Raw genomic sequence first — 19,099 nt, forward strand, 5'->3', positions numbered from 1 at the left:
AAATGAACTGTATGGGGTTTTTGTGAGTAATAACTTGGATAATATATACATTAACAGTGCCTGGCACATACTGTACACTCAGTAATGGAGGCTAATAGTAATAATGGTAATGGTAATAAGATATTCCTAAAAGTATAATTTCTAGGGCAAAGGATATGAGTATTTTCAAGGCTGTTGATAGATGTTGCCAAACTTCTCTCTCAAAGTAGGTTACCAATTTCCTCCCACCAGCAACATGTAAGAGTGCTTTTTGCCTTGCAACTATAATGAACTATGAATATCATAATTTTTAAACCTTTGCCAATCTGATGGTAAAAACTGGTGTTTCATTTTTTAAAATTTGCATTTTGAAGGGCCATTAAAGTGTTTAGCATTTTTTCAATCGTTTATTGACCTTTTGTGTTTGTTTCTTTGTGAATTTCCAATTCATGGCTTTGAAGAAAACTAAGGTTTAAGAGTAGCTAATAGAATTATGCTTTTGTCTAAACTGAGACCAAAATTTCTATAAGACATATTTTCACTTTTGATAGCTAAAAGATTGACACATAAATATTCCCATTTTAGGATGGACATTAGAGAAAGTTCTAACATCTAATATTTCATAGAGGCTTGTTCACATCTTGCTTTCTGATTTCCTACAATTGTTTTTGTTTCAGAAAAACACAGGTCGACCACATATAATCCAGAAAACCTTGGCGGGACAATATTCTAAGCAAGTGAAGAATCTCAGTATGTTATAATTAAAATGGCTATTGTATTTTATGTAGTGGGAACTGTAACTAGTGGAACTTGGTAGCCATGCAAGCTGTTGGGAAGTGGAATTGGTCTGAGATTGGGGTGAGCAGTGTGGGTGGGCATTGGAGTGAACTGTGGCTGTCACAAAATGAGGCATGGAGAATCGTTTCTGACGGAAAGACCAAAACTTGAAGCCCAGGAGTAAAGCTGCCTTGGGAACCAGAGAGTGTGGCCAGATTTAGTAGAGTGATTTACAGTGAGGTTCATTCCCTAAATTGTCCTGGCAGTTTGCTGCTCCTTAGCCAACTTGGATGGCCTCCTTCCTCTGCTCTGCTCCTGGGGCGTGTTAAGCAGGCTAATATTGGCAAAAGCTACTTAGGGATTGTTGAGGTATGTGATGTTGTTTCTGTCTATTAATGTCAAAAGTATTTAATAATTTATGCAAAAGCTTATGCCATACATTATTTTTCATTCCAAAATAAATTAAACGTAGTGGAATTCTTTCATATTTTCAGATATTGTCAGGTGGTTGCAGGTCAAATATGTATCCTCTAATGAATCTTGAACAGCTCATTATATTTTCATGATGTTTGGATGAAAAGTACATGTTTGACCTATCTTTGTGACCATGAGAGTGTGAAGTGTTTAATGGTCAGTGTACCTTTTGTTTTTCTTCATTTATCTTGATTTTAAGATGACATATGTTACCAATACCACTAGTCCTTCATATAATGTTTTGAAAACATACTCCCATTGCAGTACAGTCCAGCATAAATTTTAGTGTTCATTTTCTTTTACACAGCTATGGAAGGCAGTGACCAGTGGCCATTGCTGTCTGAATTACAGTGGTTGAAAAGAAGGAAGAGAGCAGTGAATGTGAGTGTGCCCTTGAGCCTTGGGTGGGGCTGTTTTACTCGGTTAAGTTGTGTGCCTGTCATCACACTGTATCTAAGTATACCCAAAAACAGTTTAGATCTGGGGGACTTTTGGTTTAAAACAAAAAAACCCTATGATTTGACCTCAAACCTCATCAATACCCTGCTTTTTATTCATCTGTCTCTATTAGTGATTCAAACTAAAGAACCCTGATACCATGTAAAGAGTGTATTGTCTTAGCTCTATTTTCAAAATGTTTTCTTATGGAAATTGCAGTGTATTTTTTTTTTTTTTCTATTTAAAGTATAGCAGACTTTTTCCCCCCGTATGGCTTATAGAACATCATATGAAATGTTTTTGTTAACAACAACACCACCAAAAAAGTAGGGAGAGGAGTTAGGTTTTGAATTGTTGGCTAATCATGCTTATTTTTATTTCTTTCAATTTAAAAACTCTGTTACACAAAACTTTGAAGCGAGATGTAGTTTTCAGAAGGGAATGAATTTATTTGACCATAGTGATATGACAGTTACTAAATCAAAATCTCATAATTATATAATCAACTACTATGATATACCTCCCATGTATTGATAAATGTATAGGGGCTTTGTAACTGAAATTATGCTTCTAGTCTTTTTCATAATAGATTAAGAAGCTGTAATGATGGGAACTGTTTAATAATTACATGGTGAATGCTATGTAATTAAGAATTAATTCCACAGCTTATAGATTACATAGTAATTTACTAGATAACTTAATGAGTAATTATAGTAGAAACTGCACATTTTAGATAATGTTTTGCTGAATGTATTTTTTTGTGTGTGTGCAAAAATTAGGCTGCCAACCATCAAAAATTTAGGTCCAGGTTAAATCATTCTCCCTTTTATGAGCTTCTTATTATGGTGATTGTGGATACATTTTTGGTGGGTGGATACTTAGAGATCTCTTTTTGCTTACTCTGGAAGATATGCTAGGTAATAATAAGTTTTATATAGGCTGCTGTTCTTTCACTACAGTCACCCCTATCAAATATAAACTGTTCAATGACTATGTATGTGACTAAGAGCCACCATTATTAATTTTCCAACTGTTAAAAATAAGTAAAAGTCCAAATGAGGGCTAAAATACTCTTAAAGGATTATCTAGTAATAATTAAAATTTAGAAGACTTTAGGTTGTAGTAATTGGCAGTGCTGGTTCATTTGAGCTGTGTTGTTAAGAATTGCTACATTATTTTTAGAATTTCACTCCAGTGAGTCAATGTTTCTATTTGACTACACCTGTTTCAGAAATACCGGAAGTAATTATAGTTTATGCTGTTCTTATTTAAATGAGTTTTATGTAGATTTTAATTGAAATTTTTGGTAAATATGAATATTTTTATCACATTTTAATGTGAAAGAAATTGGAATTTATTTATTTTAACAGAATTACGCTGTAAACTGTTCTCTAGAATATTTTTACATACAAAAACAGCATGGTCTGTTCCCTGTCTTGATGAGTACTTTAATAATAATTAAAGACAGTTTTTTTAATACTTTCAATGTTTATACACATTTTATGATCACTTTTTTTGATGTCCCTACCAAGTTTCTTCTAATGTGTTTATAAAGTAGGCAGCAAAGAGTTCTGAAATTCAAAGTTTTTCTAAGATTAAGCATTAGAGATCTTCTATGTCAATCTCTGTTCTGACCATATATTTTTATGCTTCACAGCCATCTCGTGGTGTATTTGAAGAAATGAAGTATTTGGAACTTATGATTGTTAATGATCATAAAACGGTAAGAATATAGAGTCAACAGGTTTTAGACCCAATAGGTTACTTAAGAAAGAATACATTTCACTTTACATTTAATCATTATTTGTTATTTATTAAAGCCAATATATTTAGAGAATATAAGTCAGTTGATTTTTTTCTTGGTGTTTGGAGACACTGGGTTTGATAGAATTTTCACAACTCTAAACTTTCCCTGTGTTTAATAATAATTATAATTAATGGATTTAGCTATTTGGCATCTTTCACTTATCTTCATTTAAAATTCTTATTCTCTACCTTTCTTCATCTCTGTATTTGGTCACCGCTTTCTAATTTTATTATATGCCTTTGTTCTGCTAATATTTTATTTTTTTCTTACTGATTATTATGATTTGTGGTAGATACAGGAAATAAATATATAACATTTATTTAAAGAGACTATCTTTAACTGATTATCTTCTTTAAGTATTAGAAAAATGAATAATCTTGTGTTACTTCTATGGAAGTAAAATGTGATTGAATATGTCATTTCGGCAACACTTAAAAAGAAATATGAAAAGCAACCATTGCTCCCCATTGGCCTATCTTGAAGATACAGAAGAAACTCTGTGAACTATACTCTACTTAACCATTTTCTTTGTAAAATGTCTTGGCTGAAGCCTGCACGAGTCTTGGTCAGTGTGTTATACGCTAGTACACCCAGTACTAGTGGTGTGCTGGTAAATTTTAACATCTGGCTCTCTTGGTTTATAATTTTTGCTGATATCCATGGTGTAAATATGCCCAACGTAGCTGATTTCAAGCTATCAAAGTGAGATCACTGAATGAGCAGGGAGAGAAAGTGGCCAGTTGGCTCTTTGTGAGCTGGTGGGAGCTGGCGCCAGCAACCTCTACCACACTTCTTGCACGTTTTAGGCCAGATGCCATTTTTATTGTAGTTATGTAATTGAATTTTAAAAACTGCATACAACAAGACAAAGAGTAATTGTTTTTAATGAAAACAAAGTTACATTTCTGGAAAAACTTTACAAAGATGAGAATCTCTTAAAACATACTTAAAAGTCAGGTATGGGTGACAAACTTGTAAAAGATTGGGAAAAAAATTGAGATTGCCTTGCAAGTATCTTTAAAGTCCTTGTTTTACTTTGATGAAACCAAAATTAGATTAGTAGACTATATGATAAGGCTGTGTTTCATGATAAAATGACCATGTGAAATGCTAATCAGAAATCCTACTCAGAGAAGGCCTTGGAACCATACATTTTAAAAAATGGTGACTTAATTTATATTTAAACTTTGGAGTTTCTACCTTAATGGATGTTTTTGAGTAACTATCAGTTCAATTATATTGAACATAAAGTTTTTCAATAGAATACTTCTTACTTTGTATGAAGATTTATTTTCTGTACCAGTACCCTTTAAATGCATTGAGATATATTAGCAAGAAGCAGAATTCATCAGAATTACATATAATTTAGGAGAGATCCTTTCTGGTGGGAAGAAAAACCAAATGTGTAGACAGTCATTTTAGACAACGAAGGCTGAAATACGAGTTTCTGAAGGACATTAATTTGCTTAAAACCCCAATATGATTTTTCATCTGAATTATTTTGGTTGATTAGAAAATGGAAATGTTTCCAAGGTACTTTTCAATCCCGAGCATTGTGGCATGTTGCAAAATTATGGCTTTTGAAGCCTAACCTTTTTCCAACATCCATTATACAAATACTTTTATAGTAATGGAAATAATAATTAAGATATATAGACAACATCTTTAAATGTACAAAGTGCATCCCCAAATGGCTGGTAATTGGTAGAATCAGTCTCAAACCATTACTTGCAATTCTAAATCTCCTGTTTCACCATACTATATCAGGAAGGAGCATGCAGCTGTCGGTCAGAGAGCAGATCTCAGTAACTGCAAAAAAGGAAACTTGATAATTTTTTAAACATCATATATTTTGAATTTATTTTCTAAGCCTTTTAAATAATCTTATGAATAATAAAATAGCACCCTTCTTAAAGTATTATTATTTTATATATGGAAAATTTCTATACATTATACCATATATTTTGTGATAAAGTTACCTTATTCAGGCTATCAAATATTTTAATGGTAGATCTTGATAATTTTATTATTATTTTTAAAATGGATGAGAAGTAGGCATGATAGGTTCATCTGTTTCTGAAACCAGAAGAAAAGAATTGTAATTTGTACTGATAAATTTGGAGAGAATACATGTTAAAAAAAGGAAAAAAATGGAAAGGTTTTTTTTTTTTTTTTTTTTTCCTGAGACAGAATCTCTGTTGCCTGGCCTAGAGTGCCTTGGCGTCAGCCTAGCTCACAGCAACCTCAAACTCCTGGGCTGAAGCAATCCTTCTGCCTCAGCCTCCCAAGTAGCTGGGACTATAGGCATGCGCCACCATGCCCAGCTAATTTTTTCTATATATTTTTAGTTGGCCAATTAATTTCTTTCTATTTTTAGTAGAGATGGGGTCTGACTCTTGCTCAGGCTGGTTTTGAACTCCTGACCTTGAGCAATCCATCCACCTCTGCCTCCCAGAGTGCTAGGATTATAGGTTTGAGCCACCGCGCCTGGCCCTGAAAGCTTTTATTGTTGGGTAGAAATCATGTCTAAAATAGAAAGAAACTATCTAAGAAGATTTCTAGTATTTAAAGAAATATTATTTTCTGGGCTAATAGAACTAAATATATGAGGGCTATCCGGAAAGTATCCAGCCATTGTTAATACAACAAGAGTGTTTACATGGCTGGATACTTTTCGGATAGCCCTCATATTCCTTTTGCTTGAAGACCAGGTCACATTCTAGTCTGTAATATTCCCAAATATGTATATCATTCTATAAGAATTTTTTTTTCTTTTGAGAGTTGAGAAAATTCCTTTTTTGAGGTATGCTTTATATGATATGAAGATAAGTTTTTGAATATGATTGCCCAAAAAATAGTAAATCAGAACTTGGATCAAAGTAAATTGATCCAAACTTAAATTCATGTGTTGAAAGTCAAACTGAACTAGATTAATACATTTATTTTTTAATATTTGGAGATTTGCTGTTGGCTTTGGAATAATTGTCCCACTGAGAGTAATCTTACAATCTTTATACTATTACATATATGATTCACCGTAGTTATTTTGATAACTGTCACCTTCAGGTTGATAATCAAATTCTAATCTTAATTTTTTTCAAAAGGCAAATTTCTTAAGGATTGCATTTGTTCAGAAAGGAAAAGCAAACTTTCCAGTTTAAATGTAAATTCTTTTTAGTGATCGGAAAATGTAAAAGTAAGTTTTATCATAAATGGAGATTGCACATTTTTCTTTATATACAAAATTAGTTCTCATTCATGCAGTAAATGGAAACATTGTGCCTACATTTGCATTCAAGCTTACCCCTTTAATTCAGAGTAGCCTTATTACTGGCTGCCTGAACAAATGTGGATATCTTATTTTGAATAGGCATCACATTATCAGTGGCTTTCAATTAGAAAAGAAAAATCCCTTAATTTGGTGGAAAGCTTTTAGTACCTGGCTGGCAGAACCTAATTTGCAAGCCAATTATATCCTTAATAAGAGTCTGTAAACATTTCTTTGAGCCACATAAGCCGAAAATAAACATTAAAAATCTTATTCTAATAAAAATTGGTTGAGATATTTTAAAGTACATAAAAAACAAATGTTTTACTTACATTTTTGCTACATTAAGTATGAGTCAATAAGAGTAAATATGGGATTATAATTCAGAGTTTTTCAACTTAAACCTCATTTGTTTTTCCTTACTTAAAAACCACCACTTTAAAAATTTTTAATGGACACATAAGTGTACATATTCATGGGGTACATAAAGATGTTGTAATACATAGAATGTATAGTGATCATCAGATCAGGGTAATATCCATCCTCTCAAACAATGATCATTTCTTTATATTGTTAACATTCAATATCTTTCTATTTGAAACTATGCATTATTGTTAACTATAGTCATCCTATAGAACACTAGAACTTATTCCTCCTATCTAGCTGTAATATTGTATCCTTTAACAAATCATTCCTTCTCCCTACTATTCCTAGTCTCCAGTATCCTCTGTTATACTTTTTACTTCTGCAAAGTCAACTTTTTTTTCTTAGTTCCTACATATGAGTGAGAACATGTGGCGTTTAACTTCCTGTTCATGATTTATTTCACTTAATATAATGTCCTCCATTTCCATCCATGTTGCCACACAAAACAGGATTTCATTCTTTTTTATGGTTGAATAAAATACCATTGTGTATATATACACCACATTTTCTTTACCTCTTCATCTATTATTGTACACCTAGGTAGATTTCATATCTTGGCTATTATGAATAGTGCTGCAGTAAACATGGGGGTGCAGATATCTCTTCATTATATTGATTTCTTTTCCTTTGGATAAATGCCCAGTAATAGGATTGCTGGATCATATGGTAATTCTATCTGTGGCTTTTTGAGGAAACTTACATACTGTTCTTCCATAGTGTGTGTACTAGTTTACATTCCTACCCATAGCATATAAAAGTTCCCTTTTCTCTGTATCCTCCCAGGCACTTGTTATTTTTTGTGTTTTTGATAATAGCCATCCTAAGTGGGGCAAGATGATACCTCATTAATAAAAACCTGACAAATTATATATACCTGAAAAATTATGAGTTCTCATCAATAATCATGATTTGTTAGGAATATACATAAACTATTTAATAAGAATTGTTAACTGAACAAATTTACCTCCTCTCTCAACCCAGAGTAGGCTTTGAATCCCAGCTGTGTAATCTTGGATAAGTTATTTGGAGATAATAAAATCCACATCATAGAGTTGTGAGGAGGAAATACTTGTTGTAGGAGAGACATTTATCTTAGTTCCTAATATATCCTAGGTGCTCAGTGAAATGGCACTTCAAGTTAACAAATCTAGTGGTCACTGTTCTGTCCTTATCTTACTCTTTTAACCACATTGGACACAGTTGATTACTCTCTTTTTAAAATATTTTCTTTATCTCTCAGCTTCTGTGACATAGTAGCTCTTTAACCTCACTGGCCATTTTTCATGTAAGTTTTTTTTACATCTGACCTCTAGAATTATGGGAGTGCCCTGTGGCGTGGGTCAGGGCTCTCTTTTCTTTCTATGCTCTCTCCCTTAGCGACAGCTTCCAGTCTCAAGTCTTTAAATAGTATCTTGACTGTAAACTCATTACTCCCTGCTTTGTAGCTCTAGCCTTCTGAGTTCCCTACTCATATATCCAGCTGTCTACTTGACATCTCTACTTCATAGGCATCTCACATTTGACATTTCTAAATCAGAACTCTTAGTTCTAAACTTCTCTTCCCCTAGTATTTCTCATTATTTTAAATGGCATCGCCATCCCTCATCTATTCAGGGTCAAAACCAAGGAGTCATCTTTTGTTCTTTTCTTTCCTCACCTTCCACATCTTCTACATCAGCAAGTCTTAGAGCTCTACCTTTGTATTTCTTGAATCCACCCATTTCTCTCTGCAGTTATCCAGTCTCCATTACCTCTTACCTGGACTTTTGCGATAGTTTCCCAATAAACATCTCTGCTTCCATTCTTGACTCTCTCTAATTCACTCACCACATAGCAGGCAGATCATCCTTCTACAAAGAAAGTCAGAGGCTCGCAAATAACAAATAAGAAATAAATAAAGCACATCACATTTGATAGATTTTATTTTTTTAAACTTGCATGTCATGTTTTTTGTGATCATTATACTATAAAAAGAAGTCTCCAAAAAGGAAAAATTAATATTCAGAAGCAAAATAAAATTTATGTTAATAGGTGTGTAGCACCACTGCATTAGAGTAGGTGTCAGCTAATATTTTCCTTTTTTTTTTTTTTTTTTTGAGACAGAGTCTCACTTTGTTGCCCAGGCTAGAGTGAGTGCCGTGGCATCAGCCTGGCTCACAGCAACCTCAATCTCCGGGGCTCAGCGATCCTACTGCCTCAGCCTCCCGAGTAGCTGGGACTACAGGCATGCGCCACCATGCCCGGCTAATTTTTTGTATATATATTTTTAGCTGGTCAATTAATTTATTTCTATTTTTGGTAGAGACGGGGTCTCGTTCAGGCTGGTTTCCAACTCCTGACCTTGAGCAATCCGCCCGCCTCGGCCTCCCAAAGTGCTAGGATTACAGGCATGAGCCACCACGCCCGACCTTCCTTTCTTTTTAAGTCTATAATTTAGTGGTTTTTAGTACCATCATATTGTTGTACAGCTATTACTTCTATCTAATTCCGTAACATTTTCATCACCCAAAAGGAGCTTAATGTTAAGGCTTTTGCTTTTACTCTTGAAGATATCTTGGAAAGTTTTGAGCTTGTGGAATTTTGCTAGGCAACTTAAAATGCTGAACTATTTGTAGAAACTTCTTTATGCTAAGGTTATACAATCTGTTAAAATGCGTGAAAAATTTTAGATTAATGCAATGGTTTATGGCCCAGTTATATGCATATATTAGTTTACTTTTAAAAGGACACATAAAGATGGTTTGGGTCAGATTATGATGCACAGTGGTCGCAATAACATGAACAGTAACAGTAATGCTATACCAATAGTTATGAGTTAATGAATGCTACTAACAGAGCACAATATTATCAATTTGTTGACTGTTATCATGGGTCATCAGTGTTCTCAGTGTTATAAAAAATAAACATCAGATATGTAAGCATTGAGACATACATTCTGTGTTTAAAAAACATAGTCATGGAGTAGAGAGAGAAGGAAATGAAGAGGGTCTGACTAATTTACAGGGTAAAAGTGGGCAGAGGAGAAAAAAAGAATATTATGATTTTCCAATGTGGAATATTTTTAATCTTCATGAAATTATTTTAATAATTATAATTGAAGACACATTCCAAAGACTTGTGGTGCAAGTCAGTAGTTTTAAGTATGTTTTTCTTTTTGCTCAGAGTTGTAAAGACAATGATAGCCTTGTCGCATGATCTTCCTGTGGTAGACTTCAGCTTTTAGGTATCCTCTCAAAGACATAATTGAGCATAGTATTCTACTCCTTGCCAAAAACATAGCCCTCCAGATGTTGTTATAGAAGTATCCTATTAATTTACTTTTCTTTATACTCTTAAATAATCATAAGCAACCAAAAACTACCAGCACACTTCATATTTACTTTTTGTATCCTCTTTGTGCTGACTTTAAGCAATTGAAAGCAAAAGGCTTCGCTTGGAGGAGGCATTCCTTCCAAGGGATATACTAAATGCATGACAAATACTTTGCATTTTATGGATAATATCTGAAGTGCTTGCCTAAGAAATTTTCTTGATGGCCTTGAGTTTAACACAAGGAAAGTGTCTAGTTGGGACTACATTTTTTTGGCCTAAGCTGCAAAATGTCATTTCAGTGAAAACAAAAGACATTAAGACTAAATTAAAAACTTACTTCTCAAGTGTGCAGCTTCTCACATAGATTTCAGTAAGCCCTTTCCATTACCCAGAACATTGTGGATGTTTTAGAGTCTGAATTTTGCTGCCTAACAAAGAAATAATATAAGAATACCACCATTTCCAATATGGCACAAACTAAATTCTACTAAATTTTGTATTTTTAATCTTCATATCTACTATTGCTGTGAGACTTCTGCTTTTACAGAATTTTGAAATTTACCATTAAATTATGATTTGGCAGTGACTGGTATATTTTTTTATCCCCCTAGTATAAGAAGCATCGCTCTTCTCATGCACATACCAACAACTTTGCAAAGTCTGTGGTCAACCTTGTGGATTCTGTAAGTATCCTGGTTTTCTTGAACCTATTTTTACCAAGATGGAATGGTTTATATCTCTATCTCTATTTGCTTACTTGTTACTTTAATTATATCTTGGGCAGAAGTAAAAATGTGATCTTTAAGCTCATCTGCTTCACAAATAGTAGTGCTCTCAGAGTTTTAGAGGACTGTTGACTTATCTTCAGAATCCCAAAGATGCATTAATGGTGCTTCTAAGTGGTGTCTAGACCTTGTCATCACCAGGGTCTAGGGAGGACAAAAACAATGGAAAACATTAGCTACCAAAAAGAGTAGACATTATACTTGGCAAATGGGACTTTGTTAACAACTAGTTGATCTTTTTAAAAGTGTATGGTTTTAGCAGACAAAAACTAATAGATTGAGGCAGAGTATGTTTGAAGAATATAAATAATACAACAAAATTGTTTAAAGGACACAAATTTATATCCTTAGTTTTCCCATTAGTGGAATGTTTCAGACTTATTTCTAGATGAAAAAACTAAGTATATATAAGTCAGTCCCAAATTAAAACTCATTTGAAACAGTAAAATACATATCTGCTTACAAAGACTTCTAAATCTACAAATCTTTAATATCAATATGGTCCCCCTGTATTTTGTAAGTTGCAGAGAATGATGGTTAAGATTTTCATCCTTTTTCATGCCTGAGGTAGGAGCTCCATAGATATGAATATTATGAATAAGTTGCAATAAATAATACAATTTGACTAGTCATAAATTAAATATAGCGTACTACTTTATATATTCTAGTGTAAAGTGGTGTTTTGTTCAGCTAAATATAGTTTTATGTGGTATTCATTATATAGTGTATCTTAACTGGGGAAAAAAAACTTTCTATAAATTGCCAAACATCTAAATGATATTTATTTACTCCAAAGGGATGCCTTCTTTTCTGCCTTTTAAATAGTCCAAAAACAAGTGATCATGTAAATACTCATAATATAGCTTATGTGCCTGGTAGGCCTAGCTTAGCAAAAGGATAATGTAAGTAGATATGTATAGATTTTATCATATAGAATTAGGATCGAACCTCTGAGAGCCAGTTTTCATGCCTGGTTGATTAATTTTCTTTAATTTCAGCTCTTATTAATTTTCTCAGAGGAAAATTTATAAGTGACTATGGAAAAGAGAGTCTTCAACACATCTGTCCCCTGCGAAAACTGTTTTCTTGGTAGCATCTCTGTATTAGTCATTTCAGCATGTTTAAATAGAATCACATCTTGCAAAGTGTAAATGTTATTTTGGGTTACCATATAAGGTTCTGAAGCTGACCAGTGATTTTAAAAGACATTGCACTTAACTTGGTTTTGTTGTGAAGTAATTGATTTGGGCATAATGATGTCCTCCTTCTTCAGTGTGTTTGAAAATTATCCATTGTTTTCTTAAGTAGTTTGAAAATAGGGCCAAATGACAGCATTCATTGAAGTTGCTTAAATGTGTGAATTATTTAGCTACTGGGCTGAAACTAGAGAAAGACCACAGAAAGGTAATTATTTAAATATTGTAAGCTATGCCACCCTGTGGTGAGGATGGGCTGGGCGAATATAAATCTGCTCTTTTTTGGCCTCGGATCCATAATTCTCTCTCTCTCCCTCTCAGTGTTATTTTACTTTCCATATAGCATAGCATTACTTAACCTCCGAGGGCAAGTCAGCCAGATTGTTTGGTGCTTGTCTGAGATTTAGTGACCTGTTCCAATGCTGCAGGAGTAAGTGGTTACTTACTCAGAGCCAGTATAGCAGGCTCCAACCTGTTACCCTCTGTGAGGTCTGGAAGAGTGATTTTACTGAACCCCGTTTTCAATTTATGTCCTGACTGTAGAATCTTAACATTCCTACTATCTATCCCTTAGTGAGATGCCAGGTCACTAAATGTGTTGATCTGGGATTGAAATAACCTTATAGGAGAGTTGGTGACATGAGACAGAATTGTGATTGTTCTTTCTTTCTTTCTTTCTGCTCTTGGAAAAGAGAAAGGAAGAGAAGATTCTCTGTGATGAGCTAACTATGACCCATGTTCTCCTCTCACCTTCCCCTTTCTGTCCTTCCACTGACTCTGACTCACTGATCATGCATGTTTGACCCAGTGTTTTCCTCCTGCACCTGTCCTGTTGTGTACCCTCAGATTTACAAGGAGCAGCTCAACACCAGGGTTGTCCTGGTGGCTGTTGAGACCTGGACTGAGAAGGATCATATTGACATCACCACCAATCCTGTGCAGATGCTCCACGAATTCTCCAAATACCGGCAGCGTATCAAGCAGCACGCTGATGCTGTGCACCTCATCTCGTATGTACCTGTCTAAGCTTTTATTGTAGTCTTCGCTTCGACATTAAATTTATCCCTTTATTGTGTCAAGCTAAGTTAAATATCAGAAAATAGGGACTTGAACAAGATTGCTATGGATTGCCCTCTCTGTTACATAAGAAGCATGGAGATAGGATGTCCAGTGCTAGGATGCTGGTGATTCTCTAGCTGTCAGATCTACCTTTAGAACATATAACTTCCATCCTCAAGGACAACTCATGCTCCAAGAAGGCCACTAGTGCTCCAGCCTTCATGACAGGCAACAGGAATGACAGGCAGGGAGAAGGGCAAAAGGGCAGTCCTTTTAGCCAAGTCAATTCCTGTAAAGCGGATTTCCTGAAAGCTTGTACACATCAATTTCACAACATGTCATTAGTAGATCATAGTCACATGGCCATACCTAGCTGCAGGAGAAGCTAAGAAATGTAGTGTTTTTAGATGAACCATTGAATAAAATTGAATTTCTATCACTAAGGAAGAAGGGTTCCATACTTTCTTTTTAATGTAATAAGCTGCTCTTTACCCACTCATGGCAAAACTCTTTTCAGACCATCTTCTAAGGTTCTGTCCTGGAATCAAACCAACAAGTACCCCTTCCTTCCCTTCCACCTTTAACCTTTACTTTCTTTTCTTTCAGTCTTTAATCAGCAATTTATAATAATCAACAATGTTTTGTGTAACTACTGGATATTCTCTACTAGAAAAAAAGTCAAGGACTGTGGTCTGTTTATTTTTGTGTTTTCAATTCTTATGTCAGTACATGATGCTTACTAGGTACTCAGTTAATGCTTGCTCAATTAGAATTATTTAAGATAACAAATTTAAAGGTAATTATGACAACATAAATTTAAAGTTATTTAAAATACAGTTTTTGATCTTTTGGAGGAAGATGGTTCTGGAGTGTTCAGTGTAGGAGAGTAGACATGTTTTAGGAGAGTTTATTTGATGGTCACTACATTGGTTTTCTAATAGCACTTCTTTTTCTGAAGGCGGGTGACATTCCACTATAAGAGAAGCAGCCTGAGTTACTTCGGAGGTGTCTGTTCTCGCACAAGAGGAGTTGGTGTGAATGAGGTAAATTTTATCATTTTCTTAAAGTAAAGCTTTATCTTGGCATCTGTTCTCTTTCTTCCCCATGGACCAGTTTACATTTCTTCTCATGCGTGTTTAGAATGATGACATCGATTATGTAGCATGAGTGGCTTATATTATTAATAAATAGAACCCAAAATGGTCCTTTGGATTCATAATGCTATCTTTGGTTATTAGAATTATAGTTTTTCCTATTTATCAGGCAAATGCAAGCTGAAGATTGGCCCAGAGATTTTTAGGCTCTGTAGATAAGATGTTAAGTTTTTATAAGCTTATTAATCTTTCCCTTATAACATTTTTTTTAGTTATAATGCTCTTCTGCTTATGTTAGATTTAACTCATTTAAATAAAGGGCGTATGATATCAGTACTATATCTTCTCTTTTTCTCCCTCTGTATGTTTTTTTCATCTTCATGCCTTCTATCTACCTATCTGTAGAGTGAATTTGAACAAATATTTCCGTAATCTCATTGTTTAAGTTTTAATACCTTCATTTTTATAAAGGAAATTATTAGGTGGCAACAGCACCCCAACAGCCTAATGAGTTATATCTAAACTCTAGTCAATCCCGGAATATGTTATACTAGTTTATCCCAATACCCGTCATTTAGTGGGGACCTCACTTGACATATTTGTAGTAAGTTGAATTTATTCTTGGCTTGATGTGAGTTAAGTTGAAGCACAGCCTTTTGTGACTTGTATTTTATGTTTCCATGTGAGAGCTTCAAGTTCTGAGAGATGCCACATAGTAAGAGGGGCTTTCTGCTTCTTGGGCCCAGTTGCAAGGAGGAAGTGATGAGGAGTATATTCCATCTTTAGATGCTGTGAGGCTCTACTTAGCGAACTGAGATGATATGTGGTAACAATTAAGAAATAATAACTAGCTTTGTGCACTCTCTCAAATGTTTCCCACACACTTTCAACTCTGAAAAACAGTATGGTCTTCCAATGGCAGTGGCACAAGTATTATCGCAGAGCCTGGCTCAAAACCTTGGAATCCAATGGGAACCTTCTAGCAGAAAGCCAAGTATGTACATTGACCTTCTTTCTCACTTTCATGTGCCATTCTGTCTGTGTAATGCATGTCCGGTCAATAAATAAATATTTTTCATTCAAATCATTATAGTTTAATTGTAGTATATCTTCTTCCTTTAAAAAACTTTACAAAATGAGGAACTTAAGATAATTCTTAATCTCTTTGGGTTGTAGAAATTTTCCCTTTCAAAATCCATAAAATCATACCCAGTTTCTCAGGGCGTGAGTCACCTCTTTCTCACACTGCGGGATGTTGGGATTGGGGGTGGGAATAGTCACCCTCTGGGTTCTGACAGTTGAGTATAGACACAAGATGCTAGATGAGGCTCCATCACAAGGTTAGTAATACTATAGTTGCCTTGGGAAATAGCTTCGATATAGAGCCAAAATGGAGTCCATATTTGAGTTCTAATTGAACATACCCCTCAGTCCCATGAGAAGAGTTGGAGAAGAAGGCTCCCCTACAGGAAGTCCCTCCCCCAGGGCCTTTTAAGCTTGGGGACAAGTGGTGGAGGATAAGATTCTCCTCTAGTGGGCAGGCAGGCCCTAGAGGGAGTACAAACAGGGCCACAGATTCTGTCCAGTAAAAAACATGGCCAAAGACTGTTATTTTTCGCTTTTTTCACTAATCAGATGAGAGGAAGATGGAAAAACAGGGCTGATTTATCTAGTGGGCAAAGTGTCTAGGGCCCACCGTAATTTTAGGGGTCCATGAAAAATGCTTTTAAAATCAGGCTAAAATCAAACCTGGATTACATTCCTCTTTATACCAACATAGTAATAAAATATACATTTTCAGTAAATTTTTATAGTTGAGTGCCTAAGGCCCAGAAATATGTGATCACTCAAGAGAGAGACCAGTGTGTTCACTCATATTATTCACTTAACTAGAAATTAAGTGGGAGTCCCCTTCCTTCTATGTGAGGCACTAGGAAGGTCTCTCTTTCTACCCCAACCTCGCTAAAGAAGAAAAGGACAAAGTTTACCTTAATATCCTAAATTTTATACTTTTTTGTCACTATCGTATAATATTATGGAAAATTGAAACAAAATGTATATCCACAGGCTTCTTCATTTCCTTGGTGGATATATTAAGTCATTGAGTAACATAGTCATCACAGGTGTCTGGTGGCATTTTGAAAATCCCCACAAACTTTCATTTATTATCTTGCTCAATTATTTACTTTCCCAAGGAAACACCTTGTACACACTAAAAGAGGTGTTTAGAGTTTCTGGTGTTTAGAGGTGTTTAGAGTTACAGCTGGCATAGAGTCTGACTAGGTTTATGCACTTGTTTGGGCATCCTGGAACCTATAGGAGACCAGAGATCGAGTCGGGTGAGAAATGTTATGAGTTGGATGGTGGAGTAGGGTGAAAAATAGAATTTATGCCTAATGCCTGATATAGTTCCTTCCCTCCTAAACTTCTTTATTCCTTTGTGAAGTGTTTGTTTAGGTAGCTATTACCTGGGTATTAAAGTTCGTTTTAAAAATCCATTTGAAAGTCTTTCTTTAAAAATGTTTTTATTTATGATAGAAAAGAGAATAGGAAAAAACTAATGAAGAGAAGAGCTCATCTCAGTATCAGTATGTGAGTCTCTGGTATCTAAGTTAAGTTTATGATTGCTATTTGAGTGATTACACTTCTGTTTCAGATTGCTCTTTTTACTAAACATTGTAGCATAGTGATCTTCAAGTCTCTGGCTGATTCTCACTTCTGTTCTGGGAAATTGAATTCTCTCCTTTAACTCATAGCGTGCTCTGTTAGAGAACTTCAATGATGATTCGTTGTGTTTGTGTCAGAGAACTGTACAGCTCACAGAGAGCACAGGGGCACACCATCTCCTGTGAACCCCAGAGCCATCTGGGAGATAGGAAGAGAGATGCAGTTCCATTTTAGAAGGGGAAACCTGAGTCCCAAGAGATGCTAAGTCACTAGCCTGTGTGACTCTGTCACTAGCCTGTGTGACTGTCTTTTATGGTAGAACTTGGACTCATCTCAGGCTTTCCAGATTCTAGACCAGGGTGCTTCTCACTACACATAGGAACTGAGAACCTACTTGAGTTGTAGGAGTTACAAAAATGAAGAGAGGCACAATTTTATTTCTTGCCAGCTGTTTTTTTAGCAAGTGACCTATACTTCTGGAAAGGATAAGGAAATACTGATTTAAAAGAAATAAATTTTGTTGTATGGAACTTCACGATCCGTGTCTGTTTGACATGGAATTGGTAATAAAGAATGATTATAGGAGCTGTAATGCAGATTAAAAATGTGACTTTTGTCGTTTCCTTTTTCTGTTGCTTTTATTGTTTCATTGGACTAGAATGTGACTGCACAGAATCCTGGGGTGGCTGCATCATGGAGGAAACAGGGTAAATTTTCATCCTACATGGACTTGATATATGCTTTTTGCTAAAATTGCTGTATGTAATTAGAGACCATGGTCTAGTAGGTACCAGTCTTTTAAGCTAATTACAGTATAAATTCAGTAATTAATTGTCTGATATTTTAAAACTGAAAAGGCTAATTTACTTCATATTTTAATTTTTTATTTAAAGGTTGGTGATAAAAGTAAAAGGTATTAACTACTTCTACTTCTTATTAACCCTTAATGGGAGCACAGTGTTAGATGTGTCTAAGTTTAGTAGAGGCATTAATTTTTTAGTATACTTAGAATAAAAGCTGGTTGTCTACCTGAAGTAGTCAGTGAAAATCAATTTAGTCATCAATTTACATTTTAAGGAACTCATAAATATCTGTGTTTATGGTAATAAAAATTTTACTATACTGCTTATATAATCAATAAAGCTTTTTTAAAAAATTAAGACAGATTTATTGTGTCTAAATTAGGTAGTCTTTTAGAGGTAGACATTTGAACATTCCATCACCTATCTTTTCTTTTTTGTGTGTGTATACTTTGGGAACTGGAACAGCTGCCCCATAGCTGCCATTACCTCAGTGAACCAGGTCTACAAACATTGCCCTCTTTCCCAGGGACCCCTGCCCCATGGAAGCCACTGCCCTCAGGCCCCCTAAGCTGTTGCCCACTTCTTCTAGTAAGAGAGGTTTCCTCGCCCCATGTCTCTCCTGCTTCCTTTGCCCATGCCAAGTACCTGCCCAACACACCAGCCATTTCTGGTCCTACTCCGATCCCTCTGAGCCCTGGTTGCTAGAGACCCCAAGCTACTGGTACAGAACCCCTCCTTATTCTTCCACGACACCCTCCCAGCAGTTCAGCTCCTGGGGAGAAGAGGACGGTGAGCATGAGGGTTTGCACAGTCAGCCATTATTCCTGCTACTTTGGAACACAGTTCTAAAATGTAGCTTAAACTCAAAACTCTTAGCTTCCATGGTCCCCTTGCTATTGTTCCATAGTTTAGTAATGTATGGCTGAACCAGGCTCTTTTGAGGACCGCTGTAGGAAGGTAACACCGTTTCTAACATTGGTTCTATAGGAAGATGTCGTCTTCCAAATTCTCCCA

At 35.1% G+C, this 19,099-nt stretch overlaps 1 protein-coding gene across 2 annotated transcripts in view; it reads left to right on the forward strand.

Annotated features, from left to right (window-relative positions):
- ADAM23 (ADAM metallopeptidase domain 23) overlaps window positions 1-19,099 on the forward strand; it is a 153,848-nt gene that overhangs the window by 90,992 nt on the left and 43,757 nt on the right. For both annotated transcript variants that reach the window (XM_012738876.2, XM_076005871.1), the window contains exons 7-14: window positions 657-729; window positions 1,538-1,611; window positions 3,326-3,391; window positions 11,093-11,164; window positions 13,309-13,472; window positions 14,480-14,564; window positions 15,519-15,609; window positions 17,941-17,989. In XM_012738876.2, the coding sequence (XP_012594330.1) occupies window positions 657-729; window positions 1,538-1,611; window positions 3,326-3,391; window positions 11,093-11,164; window positions 13,309-13,472; window positions 14,480-14,564; window positions 15,519-15,609; window positions 17,941-17,989 (674 nt within the window). The remainder of the gene's footprint in view (window positions 1-656; window positions 730-1,537; window positions 1,612-3,325; window positions 3,392-11,092; window positions 11,165-13,308; window positions 13,473-14,479; window positions 14,565-15,518; window positions 15,610-17,940; window positions 17,990-19,099) is intronic.

This window comes from Microcebus murinus, chromosome 8 (genome assembly GCF_040939455.1).
Source record: "Microcebus murinus isolate Inina chromosome 8, M.murinus_Inina_mat1.0, whole genome shotgun sequence".
NCBI lineage: Eukaryota > Metazoa > Chordata > Mammalia > Primates > Cheirogaleidae > Microcebus > Microcebus murinus.